General features: G+C 38.1%; 1 protein-coding gene across 1 annotated transcript in view; it reads left to right on the top strand.

The window, feature by feature from the left end:
* The window catches only part of LOC113057586 (A disintegrin and metalloproteinase with thrombospondin motifs 2-like), a 133,572-nt gene extending 122,510 nt beyond the window's left edge, over nucleotides 1–11,062 (top strand). Inside the window, exons 10-23 of the mRNA XM_026224999.1 lie at nucleotides 306–335; nucleotides 2,046–2,159; nucleotides 2,257–2,402; nucleotides 2,499–2,674; nucleotides 2,966–3,099; nucleotides 3,179–3,299; nucleotides 3,633–3,713; nucleotides 3,806–3,969; nucleotides 4,061–4,226; nucleotides 5,210–5,342; nucleotides 5,644–5,851; nucleotides 5,967–6,096; nucleotides 6,694–6,783; nucleotides 9,913–11,062. Coding sequence (XP_026080784.1) covers nucleotides 306–335; nucleotides 2,046–2,159; nucleotides 2,257–2,402; nucleotides 2,499–2,674; nucleotides 2,966–3,099; nucleotides 3,179–3,299; nucleotides 3,633–3,713; nucleotides 3,806–3,969; nucleotides 4,061–4,226; nucleotides 5,210–5,342; nucleotides 5,644–5,851; nucleotides 5,967–6,096; nucleotides 6,694–6,783; nucleotides 9,913–10,982 — 2,763 coding nt within the window. The 3' untranslated portion in view covers nucleotides 10,983–11,062. The remainder of the gene's footprint in view (nucleotides 1–305; nucleotides 336–2,045; nucleotides 2,160–2,256; nucleotides 2,403–2,498; nucleotides 2,675–2,965; nucleotides 3,100–3,178; nucleotides 3,300–3,632; nucleotides 3,714–3,805; nucleotides 3,970–4,060; nucleotides 4,227–5,209; nucleotides 5,343–5,643; nucleotides 5,852–5,966; nucleotides 6,097–6,693; nucleotides 6,784–9,912) is intronic.
* The last annotated feature ends 1,242 nt before the right edge of the window (nucleotides 11,063–12,304 follow it).

Below are 12,304 nucleotides of genomic sequence, written 5' to 3'. Positions count from 1 at the left end.
TAAAACATAGTGCGTGTTCCAAAAAAAAAAAAAAGATAAAAATTTGTAATATGGGTTAACATGAGGGAGAGTGAATGATGAAACTATTTTCATTTTTGACTGAACACATCTTTTAGTGAATAAGAGAACTTTAAAACCTTAGCACATCAGCTGGTTTTATACAAAACCAGATGGCATGAGTTTGACATCACTTGATAAACTGGAAAAAAATGATTTCAAGAATCATTTCTGCTCACAAAATGAGATTCCAGTTGAACAGCACTGCTTGGACTGTCCTTCACTGTCTTGTTAAACCATTCCCTTAGCTGCAAAAGGTGGGGCAATCAGGAGCCCAGGTAAGGTGTTCTCCTCAGTCACAATGTGGCCTCTTTCATTTGAACTTGGTTCAATTCAGATGGTCCTATTGTTAATCATTACATGTTATTGGTTGGTGTTGAATTCATTGTCATTTTGGAGACACATACACAGCTGGATACTAAAACCATGGTTGTTTCTGAATTAACTGACATTCACAAGCATCAAAAGGGATCCTTGAGTTCAATCAAGATGTAATAATTAAAATCATATTTGGCTTGTACTTCAGTTTCTAAAAATAAATGTAAAAGATCTGTGTACAAAAATGCACAAATTGATGTCATATATGCTATGTATAATAATATGCACATGAATACTTAAACAAAGAGCAATTTCCACACACAGGAAGGAACTGCATTAGGATAAGGGTTAACGGGGGTTCATCCACCCAGAACAGTAGTCCCACCATTAATGAGTGATTTACTCTACAGTAGGCAGTTTTGCAGCTTAGGTAACACATTTTTATATGGAATAATTTTTTATGCTTTAGCAAAAACATGAGTGGCACATTTCCTCTTCTAAACCCTCTAGAATACCTTGCACATAGACTTCAGTTGAAAAACACTAGAGTAAACTATTTTTTGGTCTGTTTTTCAAACTGAATGATATATTAATTATCTGTATTAATTGAAAGCATGCCTCAGATTCTCTCAATACTGTTGATCTCAAACCTCTTTTGAACATTCCTTTAATGTCAAGTTAACCAGGTCATTGCAGTCTGGTGACTTTTCAGAGAGTTTTCTACATTGGTTAGAAAATATATCCATGAATAGATTGCTGAATGGGGCAGGTTTAATCATACAGTTCTCAGAAGCATCTAAAAATCTTTACAGGTGCTAAATAATCGTCTAGCTATTGGTCTAGCTATTCGCTATTTAGCTTGGCAAACTGTACACAATATTCAAACTGAGACCACAGTAGCAGCCAGCTGGCTATTGCAGAAAACTGCGAGCCATTATTTTGCACTTGGAGTCTTGATGTGTTTAAAACTCTTGTTGGGTTTAGGATCCTGCTGAATGTAGTGTCATCATTAGTACCTCAGCCAGAGATTCTGCTCTTGTCTACTACGCCTCTCAGAGGAAAGAAAACAAAGAGAGATTTTGCTCAACGTTAACTGAGGCCATATCCCATCACTGCCCAGCATTCTGTTGTCTAACTGTGTTGTTGGTCACAGGCTGCATCATAAATAAAAGAGTTTTCGTCATTGTTTTGATTTGCCTGCATGAGATTGCTTTGTTACATAAATGCAACCTGTCCATTATGCTGTTTTCTCAACTGTTATAATATTATTTTATATTAAGGAACATTTATTTTTTTATTACAATATATATATATATATATATATATATATATATATATATATATATAGAGAGAGAGAGAGAGAGAGAGAGAGAGAAGAGATATTAGCTTGTAATGAATGAATTTATTATTATTATTATTATTATAGTAAAAATTTATTTGAAATTTATTAAAAAGGGTCTGTTTAATAGACTTTTTTCTCAATTATTAGAAATTTACATATTAATAGTGGTATTTGTACATCAGTTTAATGAACAGTTTTTCAGTTTGATCCTAACATAAAATATATGTTATATATAACTATCTGACCATCTGCGTCTTGTCATAAGATTTCTCTCATTCGTAGTGTAAGAATGATTTTTTACTTTTTACTCTGTTCCTCTGTTTCACAGTATCGCCCCTTTGACCCCTGTAAGCAGCTTTGGTGTGCTCACCCAGACAATCCCTTCTTCTGCAAGACCAAAAAAGGTCCACCCATTGATGGAACTAAATGCGGTGATGGCAAGGTACAATCTCAGCCTTTCATGAAGATTCATGCTGAGGTGTTAGACTCACTCGTTTCCTCTGTGTTTATGTGTTTGCCCTGCTCTCTTCCTCCCTCAGCACTGTTTTAAAGGCCACTGCATGCATCTGACTCCAGACATCATAAAAAAGGATGGAAACTGGGGGATGTGGAGTGAGTTTGGCGCCTGCTCTCGCCCCTGTGGAAGGGGACTACAGTTTCGCACCCGAGCTTGTGACAATCCGCTGTTTGTATATCTCTATCTATTTATCTATATATCTGTTGGAATGTAAAATTTTTTCATGTAGCTATTTTTCCCCACCCTTCTTTTAACCTCCTCTAGTCCAGCTAACGGTGGACGTTCTTGCTCTGGCCCAAGCTATCAGTTCCAGATGTGTAATACACATGAATGTGAGGACCCGTACCATGACTACAGAGCCGAGCAATGTAGAATAATGGACAACAAGTTTGAGTACCAGAATACCTGGCACCACTGGCTGCCTTATGAACACTCTGACCGTAAGTAATGCGGCAAATTGGTCTTTATGAAAAATTGACTTGGACGTACTTCTGGAGCAGAACCGTGTAATAACATTATCTAACTATCCTCAGTTGGACAGAAATGTAATAGATGTGGAATATTTTTGAAACCATTTTGTACATTTAAATGGTATATGATCAACATTTATTTTATTTGACTTTATTATTTTCTTAATCAAAATACTCAGAATTCAAGATCTTCTAAATCCTCATCGATATGGACTAAATCCCAATCCATCACTCCACACCAAATTGTCTTGTTTTCCATAGCTAAGCAACGCTGCAAATTGTACTGTCAATCCAAAGAGACGCGAGCTGTAGTCAACATGCAAACTCAGGTGGAACCTGGAACAAGCTGCTCCTACAAAGATCCCCACAGTGTGTGTGTGTACGGAGACTGTGAGGTAAATAGCTGTGTGTACCGCTTGTAAATGTTTGTGTGTGTTTAGTGGCCTGTTGCTGACGGAGTCTCTCTCCCTTCAGAAAGTGGGCTGTGATAATGTGGTTGGATCAGGTCTACAGGAAGATAAGTGCGGCGTCTGCGGGGGAGACGGAACCAAGTGCAAGACTCACAAGTTCAACTTCACCTTTGTAGAGAAGAAAGGTACGTCTCCAGAGCACACATACAGTATAGGCTCGCTTCCAAAACCTGTTATAGGCAGGATTTTAAGACATAACAGGCCCAGTTCAGACACAATGGCTCTTCCAAACATAGGCATGATTATACTACCTCCCGAGATACCTTCTTTTGGCCAAATTGTTTGCAAAAGCAATCCCGTAACACACTAGAACTTTCAATGTCAGAAAATAAAAAAAAGTATTTGTTCAGTTTATATGAAACCATTTTGCATTCATTTTTATTTAATAAAATGTTTATGTTTCTTAAAATATTGGAGTGAAGTAATAGTGATTTGGAAATGTTTTGCATTTGGTTTAGGTGTCATTAAAGTGCTTGAAGTTCCCAGAGGGGCAAGACATCTCTTAATCCAGGAACTTAACGGAACTACTCACATTTTAGGTGAAGCCTGATTATTCCCTGTCGGTTTTCATACATTTAGCACTGTGCTTGTTTGATTCGCAGCTCTTTTTCTCCTTTTTTTCATTAAACAGCTGTCAGGAATAAAGCGTCAGGTGATTTCTTTCTCAACGCACATGGAGACTACCCAGAGACGCGCTCAGTCATTGAAAAAGGTCTGGAATGGGAGTATGAAAATAAAAACAACAGGGACACCATTCAAACCAGCGGACCCTTGAAAAACGACGTGGTTGTCATGGTAATCTCCTGTAGGAACTCAAACACATGCATAAGTGGACACACGACTTGTCTTAATTGATCTTGTCTTTAATTGTGTAATTGTTTACTAGATTCGAATGCATGGATCGGCCAAGGTGAAGGTGTCGATCAAATACATCACAGACAGTGACAGACTAAGTGATGGAGCCAATGAGAATAACATGGTCCCTGATAATGCTGTGCCATACTCCTGGGTGGTGAAGAGATGGACACCTTGTTCCAAGACATGTGGAGGAGGTAGTACACTGCAACCACAATCTTTCGTTTGGAAGTAGTTTGATAAAGATACAGTTTCCCTTATATCTCTCAGTTTCTGCTATAATTGATCCTTTGCCAAGTCCTGCCTTGAAAACATAGGTGACATTTTAAAATACTATACAAAATAATGAATCAGAATACTTACTCCTGCTCACTCACGCCAAAGAACTCCCCGCTCAAGCTCGCCGTCTCTGCAAGATTAACGATGGCAGTTTGCACGCACAGCCACTTAGAAGATTTACATCTGTCAGACAGGTTGCTGACGTCGTCAAGCTTCGTTTGAGTCTGCGCGTCAGAAACGGAAGTGCTAAAAAAACGCTAAAAATGGGCTTCACTTGTTTCAATTGAGTTCCAATGGGGTCGCTGTGTCCATTTCTTTTACTGTCTATGGTGACCAGTCATAGCTTAGCAACTGTTACTGTCAACCATTTATAGAGAACTGCAGTGATGTTGTGTTTTGAAATGTATCCTTTTACAACTTTGCAGATTGTTTACAGTCACATACAGTTACATTACACACTGCATGAAATGCAATATTCGAAATGGCAAGGGGACTTTATATTTTGTGTTAGAGTAGTTTACATAAGAGCAGTTATAAACGCAATAAGGCTGTAAAAGCAGTAGATGAGTTTACCTGTTCGCCATGATGACGTTTAATGTCCCTAACAAACTCCGTTGTCCCATTTAGCCACTTTTTAAACAAGCTTTTAAAAAAAGCACATTAGTATGCATTACTATCTTTTTTTTTATTTTATAACTAAAATTATCTGGAGCATGTGTAAACCACAGTCCCTATTTTAGGCATTTAACCAAAACCCCATTTGGTTAATTCTGACAAATTTCGGTCCAAAAGAATGTTAGCTTTTATTGTTTGCATAATTATGGATTAATAGTGTGTATTGTTTAGCTTTTCTCTTTTGATGTTCATGAGTATTTTTCCTCCAATACCTTCTTTTGGACAGGTATTCAGATGGCGCGTTATGGCTGCCGTAAAAACGCAGAGATGAGGATGGTCCATCGCAGATTCTGTGAGAAATTAAGGCAGCCTGCGCCCCTGTTTAGAGACTGTTACCAGAGAGAGTGTGCTCAGCCCATGTGAGTGTGTGGGAGTTTTTTGATTCCCATTTTCAGCTTTAGGGGCCTCACAAGTTACTTAATCAGATTTTTGAAGTAGCAACAAAAATATCTGGACACACCAACAAAATACTCATTTTATTTATTACTACTATTCTGCATTTTAAAATTGGATTTTGTGATAATTAGTACCTTGTATTTTCTGCAACTACAGTATACTGTAGTTTATCTAGTTTATTTCCAGTAGAAGTCACTGTGACTCTGTTGTTTCTTGTATCATACATGATAAAATTTGACTGATTGTCTGTTTCTATGTGTTTAGCTGGGTGGCTGGAGAGTGGGGTGAATGCAGTAAGTCTTGTGGGAAGACTGGCACTCAGACACGCTCTGTAAGATGTGTCCAGCCTCTAGTTGACGACAAGATCAAATCCATTCGCAGCCGTTACTGCAGTGATGAGCGCCCAGAGTCCCGCAGAGACTGCAATCGCAACCTGTGCCCTGCGGAGTGGAGGCTCGGCCCCTGGTCACAGGTACAGACTTCTGACAGGCTGTGTTTCCATCAGTATAGGTCTGAGCATGAGATTAGTTTGATAAACTTTTAGCATGAAAAAAAATGTATGTTTGTTTGTTTGTGTGCTGTTGTAGTGCTCAGTGACGTGTGGTAATGGTACGCAAGAGAGGCAGGTGCTTTGTCACACCCGTGACAACACCATTGGACTGTGTCTGGACTCCAAACCAGCTGCATTAAGACCCTGCAGAATGGATCCCTGCCCAAGTGTGTATTTGATTATGATTATTCACATTTTCAGTAACTTTCATTAAGTCTGAAATAACAACCCGAAACCTCTAACAGATCAGTACATTCAAAATTATAGTCAACATGGAGTGCTGTTCACACACTATTTTAAATTGACAAATTTCAAATATAAGGCAGGACTTGAGAGCCATTAACGACTGGTTGAATGTGGGTGTTATATACCAAAATGGAGTCAGATGGTTGGTGGGAAAGGATTAAAAGTAATGCTTACATAATGCATCTCTCCGAGATGAAGATGTATCTAACTGGTTAGACTTTACAATAAGGATGTGTAAATTATCTAACATGAAATACCACAGTGAACGATTTTTTAAAGCATATATTAATTTTCTGTAAGATTAATCTTCAGAGTCACATGATACGTCAGAAACAATAGGGATTATTTGAATGTACATATACTAATGATCTGTCAAGCATGCTTCTTAATGTTATTAATGAAAGTTGTATTATCTTGTCCTAGTTTTTGCAGAAATAACAGACTAATTCATAACACAAATGAATACACTAATATTTTTCTTTCTTTCTTTTTCCCAATCCCTCTCCCACATACAACAGGGAGCACTTCTGACTTCAACAATCACGGCAACTTCCTGATACAGTGGTTGTCGCGTCACGACCCCAAATATCCTGTGCAGAGGATGTCAAGTAAAGCGTCTCTCTCCAGCCACGTTGTGGCGCTGCGTTGTCTCACCTCTCTCAGCTGGACCTTCCCTCTGTCTCTCTGCCTGGCTTTACAAGGCAAACTCCCCTGACTGCCTCCCTCTTCCGAGGCTTGCACGCTTCTTTTTCCTGGGCGGTGGTCCTCTTCTATGGGGCGTTTCCGATAGGGGGAGGTTTCTCTGTTTCTCTCTCTCTCTCTGTCTCTCGCTCTCTCTATCTCTCTCCTTTGTGGAGCTCTGTGTTGTGAATGCTGGCCAGTAAGAAATTGTTGACAAAACAAAACATGTAAAAAATCTGGGGGACGTTTGTTAAAGGAAGGGCTTTGTGATTGGAAGGGCAGCTTGTGGAGCTAATGATTGCGATGAGGTTTCTGCAGGGGCGACACGTTTGTTTGAATCACTGCCCTCTGTAAGCTGTTTCCAAATGGCTCACGTTCTCAAGGTGGACGTCGTTTTACAGAGGCGCCGCCTGAGCTGCAGGTGTGAAGGGGGGAAATACACATTAAAAGTGGCTAAAAGATTAAAAAAGAAAAAAAAAAAATACAAAAAAACTAAAGCTTTATTGTGATTGTGAACTTGTCACAATGAGGAAATCTTTGCTAAGTGCTCATTCCACATCCTAGTTCATTCTTGAAAACCGATGGGACAAAAACAAACACTCAGACTAACAAGTTAAGATGTTAACATGGGACGTACTGTTTAACCGCCATCATACGTGTTGGTGGATAGTGAACATGAGGTGGAACTTGCTAAACAGGGTCGATTTACTACACACGTTTGAATGCCATAACCACCTCCTCCTCCATCCTCTCTTTGACTGTTAACAAATTCAATAAATGCAGCTTATTTGTGCTTGCAGACTTTAAACAAACATATAAATATATTTGTATTTATATATGACTATAAATCTATATGGGTATCAATAATATGAAATATTAATAATTTGTTTTACCATGAATAAGCTGTAGCTTATTAGCCTAACATTTTGACTGCTATTGATCGCTTTAATTCTTGACTGTTACGTGTATTTTTTTATTGATTTTACATAAATACAGAACTATTGCTATTTAATAAAAGAAGTTAAGTGTTCTGGGGGAAGGGGAAGACCTATATTATGCAGGACTACAACACAGCCAGTTGCCTCTCAGTTGTTTTTTTCTGAGAGTTGTGGTTGCATTTAATCGGATTCATGCACATTAAATATCTCCACATTGTGATGAGTGACGTGCGTTTTTTGTCATGCCTTTGTGTGTGCGAGTGTTTCCAACACACGTGTGCGTGTGTGTATGTCTGCCAGCATGTGTTTTTAACGACGGTTACCAGTGGCCATACAAAAGACGACACATAAATATACCTCATGAGCTTTCATCCACATCGAAGGGGGGCGGGGGGTGGGGTACGGGGGGTAAAGAAGAGCGTAAGAACAATGCCTTACACTACGTTTGAATGTATCGGCATTTATCTGTGAAAATGATGGCTTAGCACACAGAAACCAGAGGCAGCTTCAAACAAAACCTGAATTAGAACCAACCGATTAATCAATCATCACACACGTCCGAAAAAAAGTGGCTAACTCTTTGGATACAGAGAGCATTATAGTGGAAACCCACACTCAGCATCTCTTTATCACTTCAGACGTGTCATTGTATCGTGAAACACATTTCTGTTGTGACTATGTAGCGAGCTATCCGAATAAACATTGGTGTTTACTGTATTTAATAACATTTATGACTGTTATCTCCTTACTTATAAGAAAAAAATGCTAATATTATATACTATGAGTAACTGTCACGTTACTTCACTGGCCCAACTGCGTCTTGGCTGGCTGTTGTGGGGGAAAATGTCTGGGGAACATTCAGATGGACTTACGTGCACTGCGTCTATATGCACTTTGATTTATCAGGGAAACTTTATTAATGTTTTGTAAATGTTTAATATATGACACTTATATGTGCCATGCCAGTTTTTACATCATCATGGAAATCCTGTATTTTATTTAACCAATGACATATTTATTTATTTACTGTTCATCTGAATTACCAATGGATTAATTGTTCTCAAAGTAATGAAGTGTTTAACCAAAGTTACTGTGAACTTGTACCTTTCAATACAGCTGATTTATTTTTCTGAAGAAGACAACTCTATCTGTATATTTAAATGGGGGCAGGAGTGCATTTCATTGTTTAAGTTTCTGTCATGATCAACTGCAAAAGTAGGAATAAAAAAAGTGTCAAAAATGGGGGAAAAAAAATTGTATGGCTTTTTCTTGCCTGTGTTGTCAGTCTCCTTTTCTGTCTGTTTTTCTGTGACAAGTGGGATTTTTTCCAGTTACTTTAAAGGTGCACTATAGAACATTGGCCTCCCGTTTACCATCTATTGTAGAATTGCAGGTTATTTTGTAGAGAAAGAGTTTTATTCCTATGTCATTGTGCTACAAGTGTAAGGCTACTGTAGTGAATCATTCAGGGTAAAAAAAACACTAATATTTGTCATTTAGTCACAGAATAATAGGTTTTGTAGTTTTACATTTTACCAAATTTGACCAAATACCCCCCTCAAATTTTGGAGAATCTTGCAAAATGTTTTAGCTAACGATTTTATAAATAAATACAATCCATATTCAGAAGGACGAATGACCACATTCATAATCCATAAATAACCAAATTCAAAAGGAAGACAAAAGAAAACTGCATGTTAACCTAACACGTTTACTCCTGTAGTATGCATCTATATGCCTGTCTTTGCAGGCTTGCTTAATGGTCAGTCAGTTCATAACTCTTCTTCTTTGCTTCATCTAATGCATCTCGTTAATTTCTTTCTTTCCTTTCTGCTTATTTCTTACTCAAGCAAACTTGTTAAAAGCATGAGAAGCTTAGAAGACACATATCTAGTTAGCTAGACATATTCTCATTACATACATTACACTTCTCTTTATACATATTCATCATAGACTGTAAAAAATGGTGACTTGATCTGAACTTTACATTTAGTTTTGATCATGTAAACAAATGTATTTAACTTGGTGCGCTAATCTTAAATCATATATTTGACCTCAGTTGGATTTCAATGTACATACATACTGTATATCTAATTGTGCACCTCTCTTGTTTTGCAGAAAGTTGTTACAGTGACCGTTCTGCATTCTGTCGCATGGAGGTGCTGCATCAGTATTGCTCCTTGCCGGGCTTCCAGCGCATGTGCTGCAAGTCCTGCAATGTTGGCAATTCCACAAAGACCACTGTGACCTCAAGTACGCCACAATCCAAATCAAAAATCATCACTAAAGGACGATCCACCACAACCCAAAGTCCTACACGCACCACGGGGACCTCCACGGCAGCCTTTTTGTTGTCTACAGAAGGGGAAAGTGTCACATTTGTGAGCACACCTTGGTTATATAAAGCCTTGACAACGTCAACTGATACTAACGGATATACATCTGTACCCATTTATCTATATACTACAACTCCTATCTATAAACACACTAGTCCAGAACAGAGCACATCCTTTGCCTTTACTACACCATCTAGGATAATATCTGCGCCTGGAAATGACATGACTGAATTACCTGTTAGCACGGTTTCTGCATCAACAAGGATCTCATCTGCACCTGGAAAAGACATGGCAAACAGCACCAAACTACCTGTCAGCACTGTTTTCCCCATCATTTACAGAGATCTGAATGATGTTACTCTCAATCCCAGTACCACCTTCCAGTTTACAGAGTTTGATGGGAGTAGTGGTGCACTAGATGTGGACACCAGTGCGTTATTGCAGTCAACAACTAGTCAGAATGGTGTGAATGAAAGCGAATTAACAACATCAGTCAATGTGGACATGAGCATCCCAGTGACATCTGTAGCAGAGGTGCTAACAACCACTAAAGAACCCTTGGTGCCAACCTCTATATCTACAACATCCAGTACACCACTGTCCAGTACAACGGCATCCGACATAGATAAGATGAGCAGACAGCCGAATAAAGTGGAAGAAGCGAGTGAGAGCAATGCTATTGATACACTGTATCAAATAATCCCATTGGACAATGGGTTTCCTGTGAATAACATCATCCCCAGGAGAGGACGAGTGTTTCTGCGTGAGAAAACACGGAATAAGCGCATCCAAGAACTGCTTGAGGAGAAGCGGAACTTTTTAAGGAGGTTGAAAAGAGCACAGGGGATTTGAACCCTGTCCGGTTTCTCTTATAGAGATAAAGCTGCCAAATGAAACTCTTGAATCCAGATTTCATCTTGGTACTTGCGTCAAGAATTGGAAAATGGGCAAAATATTGCAGTGAACTTGATGCTTTTCCGTCTTTGAATGGTATGGCAAACTGATCTTTGTGGAACAAAACCACTAGCAAGTGTTTGCACAATTACTATGAACCTCAACCACATCTTTTTTCTTCCTACCATAGAACACAAAAACCAAGATATTTTTATGTAATTTTCAATATTAAATAGGTGAATGGTAGTGAGTAGCTGTGAAGCTCCAAAAATGACAATAAAACATCAAACAAGTTCTGACACCATGTATTTTGCAAGAAGATTTTGCATTTTTCACAGACAGTATCATAAATAAATCATAAATCTTTTAAATCACTCACATTCCAGGATATTCAAACGGATCGTAAAGATTTATATGGTTCTGTTTTGTCAATTTTGAAAGCTTGACTGCTTCTTGTCCCCATCCCCATTCAATGAATGGAAAAAAGCAACATGAAAAAGAATAGGACGTCAACAAGAGATTGAGTGAATGATGATAGAAATTTCATGTTTGGATGATCTAAAAATCATAGAAAGAGATAAACTTGTGCTTCTTAAAATGTTTTTGCCCAAATATGCTCAATGACCAATACAGACGATAGGCTCATACTGTGCTATGGGTAAATTAGCATAGATCTTTTTCTTTTTTTCATCTTGCACCATTCTGAAATGTACATGTTGGCTAGGTAGTGTTTCAGCTGCACATTTTATCATAAAAATGACTGATTATTTTACAGAGTCAAAAATATGGAACCTGTGGTGGTGATGTGAAAAATGAGCAGAGGGAAATGAATCAGAGTTAGGTGAGAACATAACAAAACATGACATGCAGTTAATATTCTTATCTACAGTATATTACAGCCTCATCGGTTCATGTATCTGTGATAAGAAAACAATTACAAGGTTGTTTTAACTGATCAGCCATTTGACAAGAACAATTCAGGGATGCACTGTGCTACTGTACATACTGTACATACAGATGCAAATTGTATGCTTGTGAATTATATTTACTTCACCAGTATGCAAGCTTATGCTATAACTTTATAAGACCAGGTCAAGATGATGTATGTTTGTATTTGTGAGATAATGATTTGTTATAAGAATGCTCTACACCGCTACCCAAAGACGTCAAAGATTCCTTCATTATGTAAAAAGCAGAAGAAAATGTCAAAAACATAAATAAATTTTATATATTGCAAAAAGAGTTTGAGAGTTTTACATTTCTCCTACACATTTTCTTGT

This window comes from Carassius auratus, chromosome 39 (genome assembly GCF_003368295.1).
Source record: "Carassius auratus strain Wakin chromosome 39, ASM336829v1, whole genome shotgun sequence".
Lineage (NCBI taxonomy): Eukaryota > Metazoa > Chordata > Actinopteri > Cypriniformes > Cyprinidae > Carassius > Carassius auratus.
Note: the sequence above shows the minus strand (reverse complement) of the source record. Positions and strands in the feature narration are given on the sequence as shown.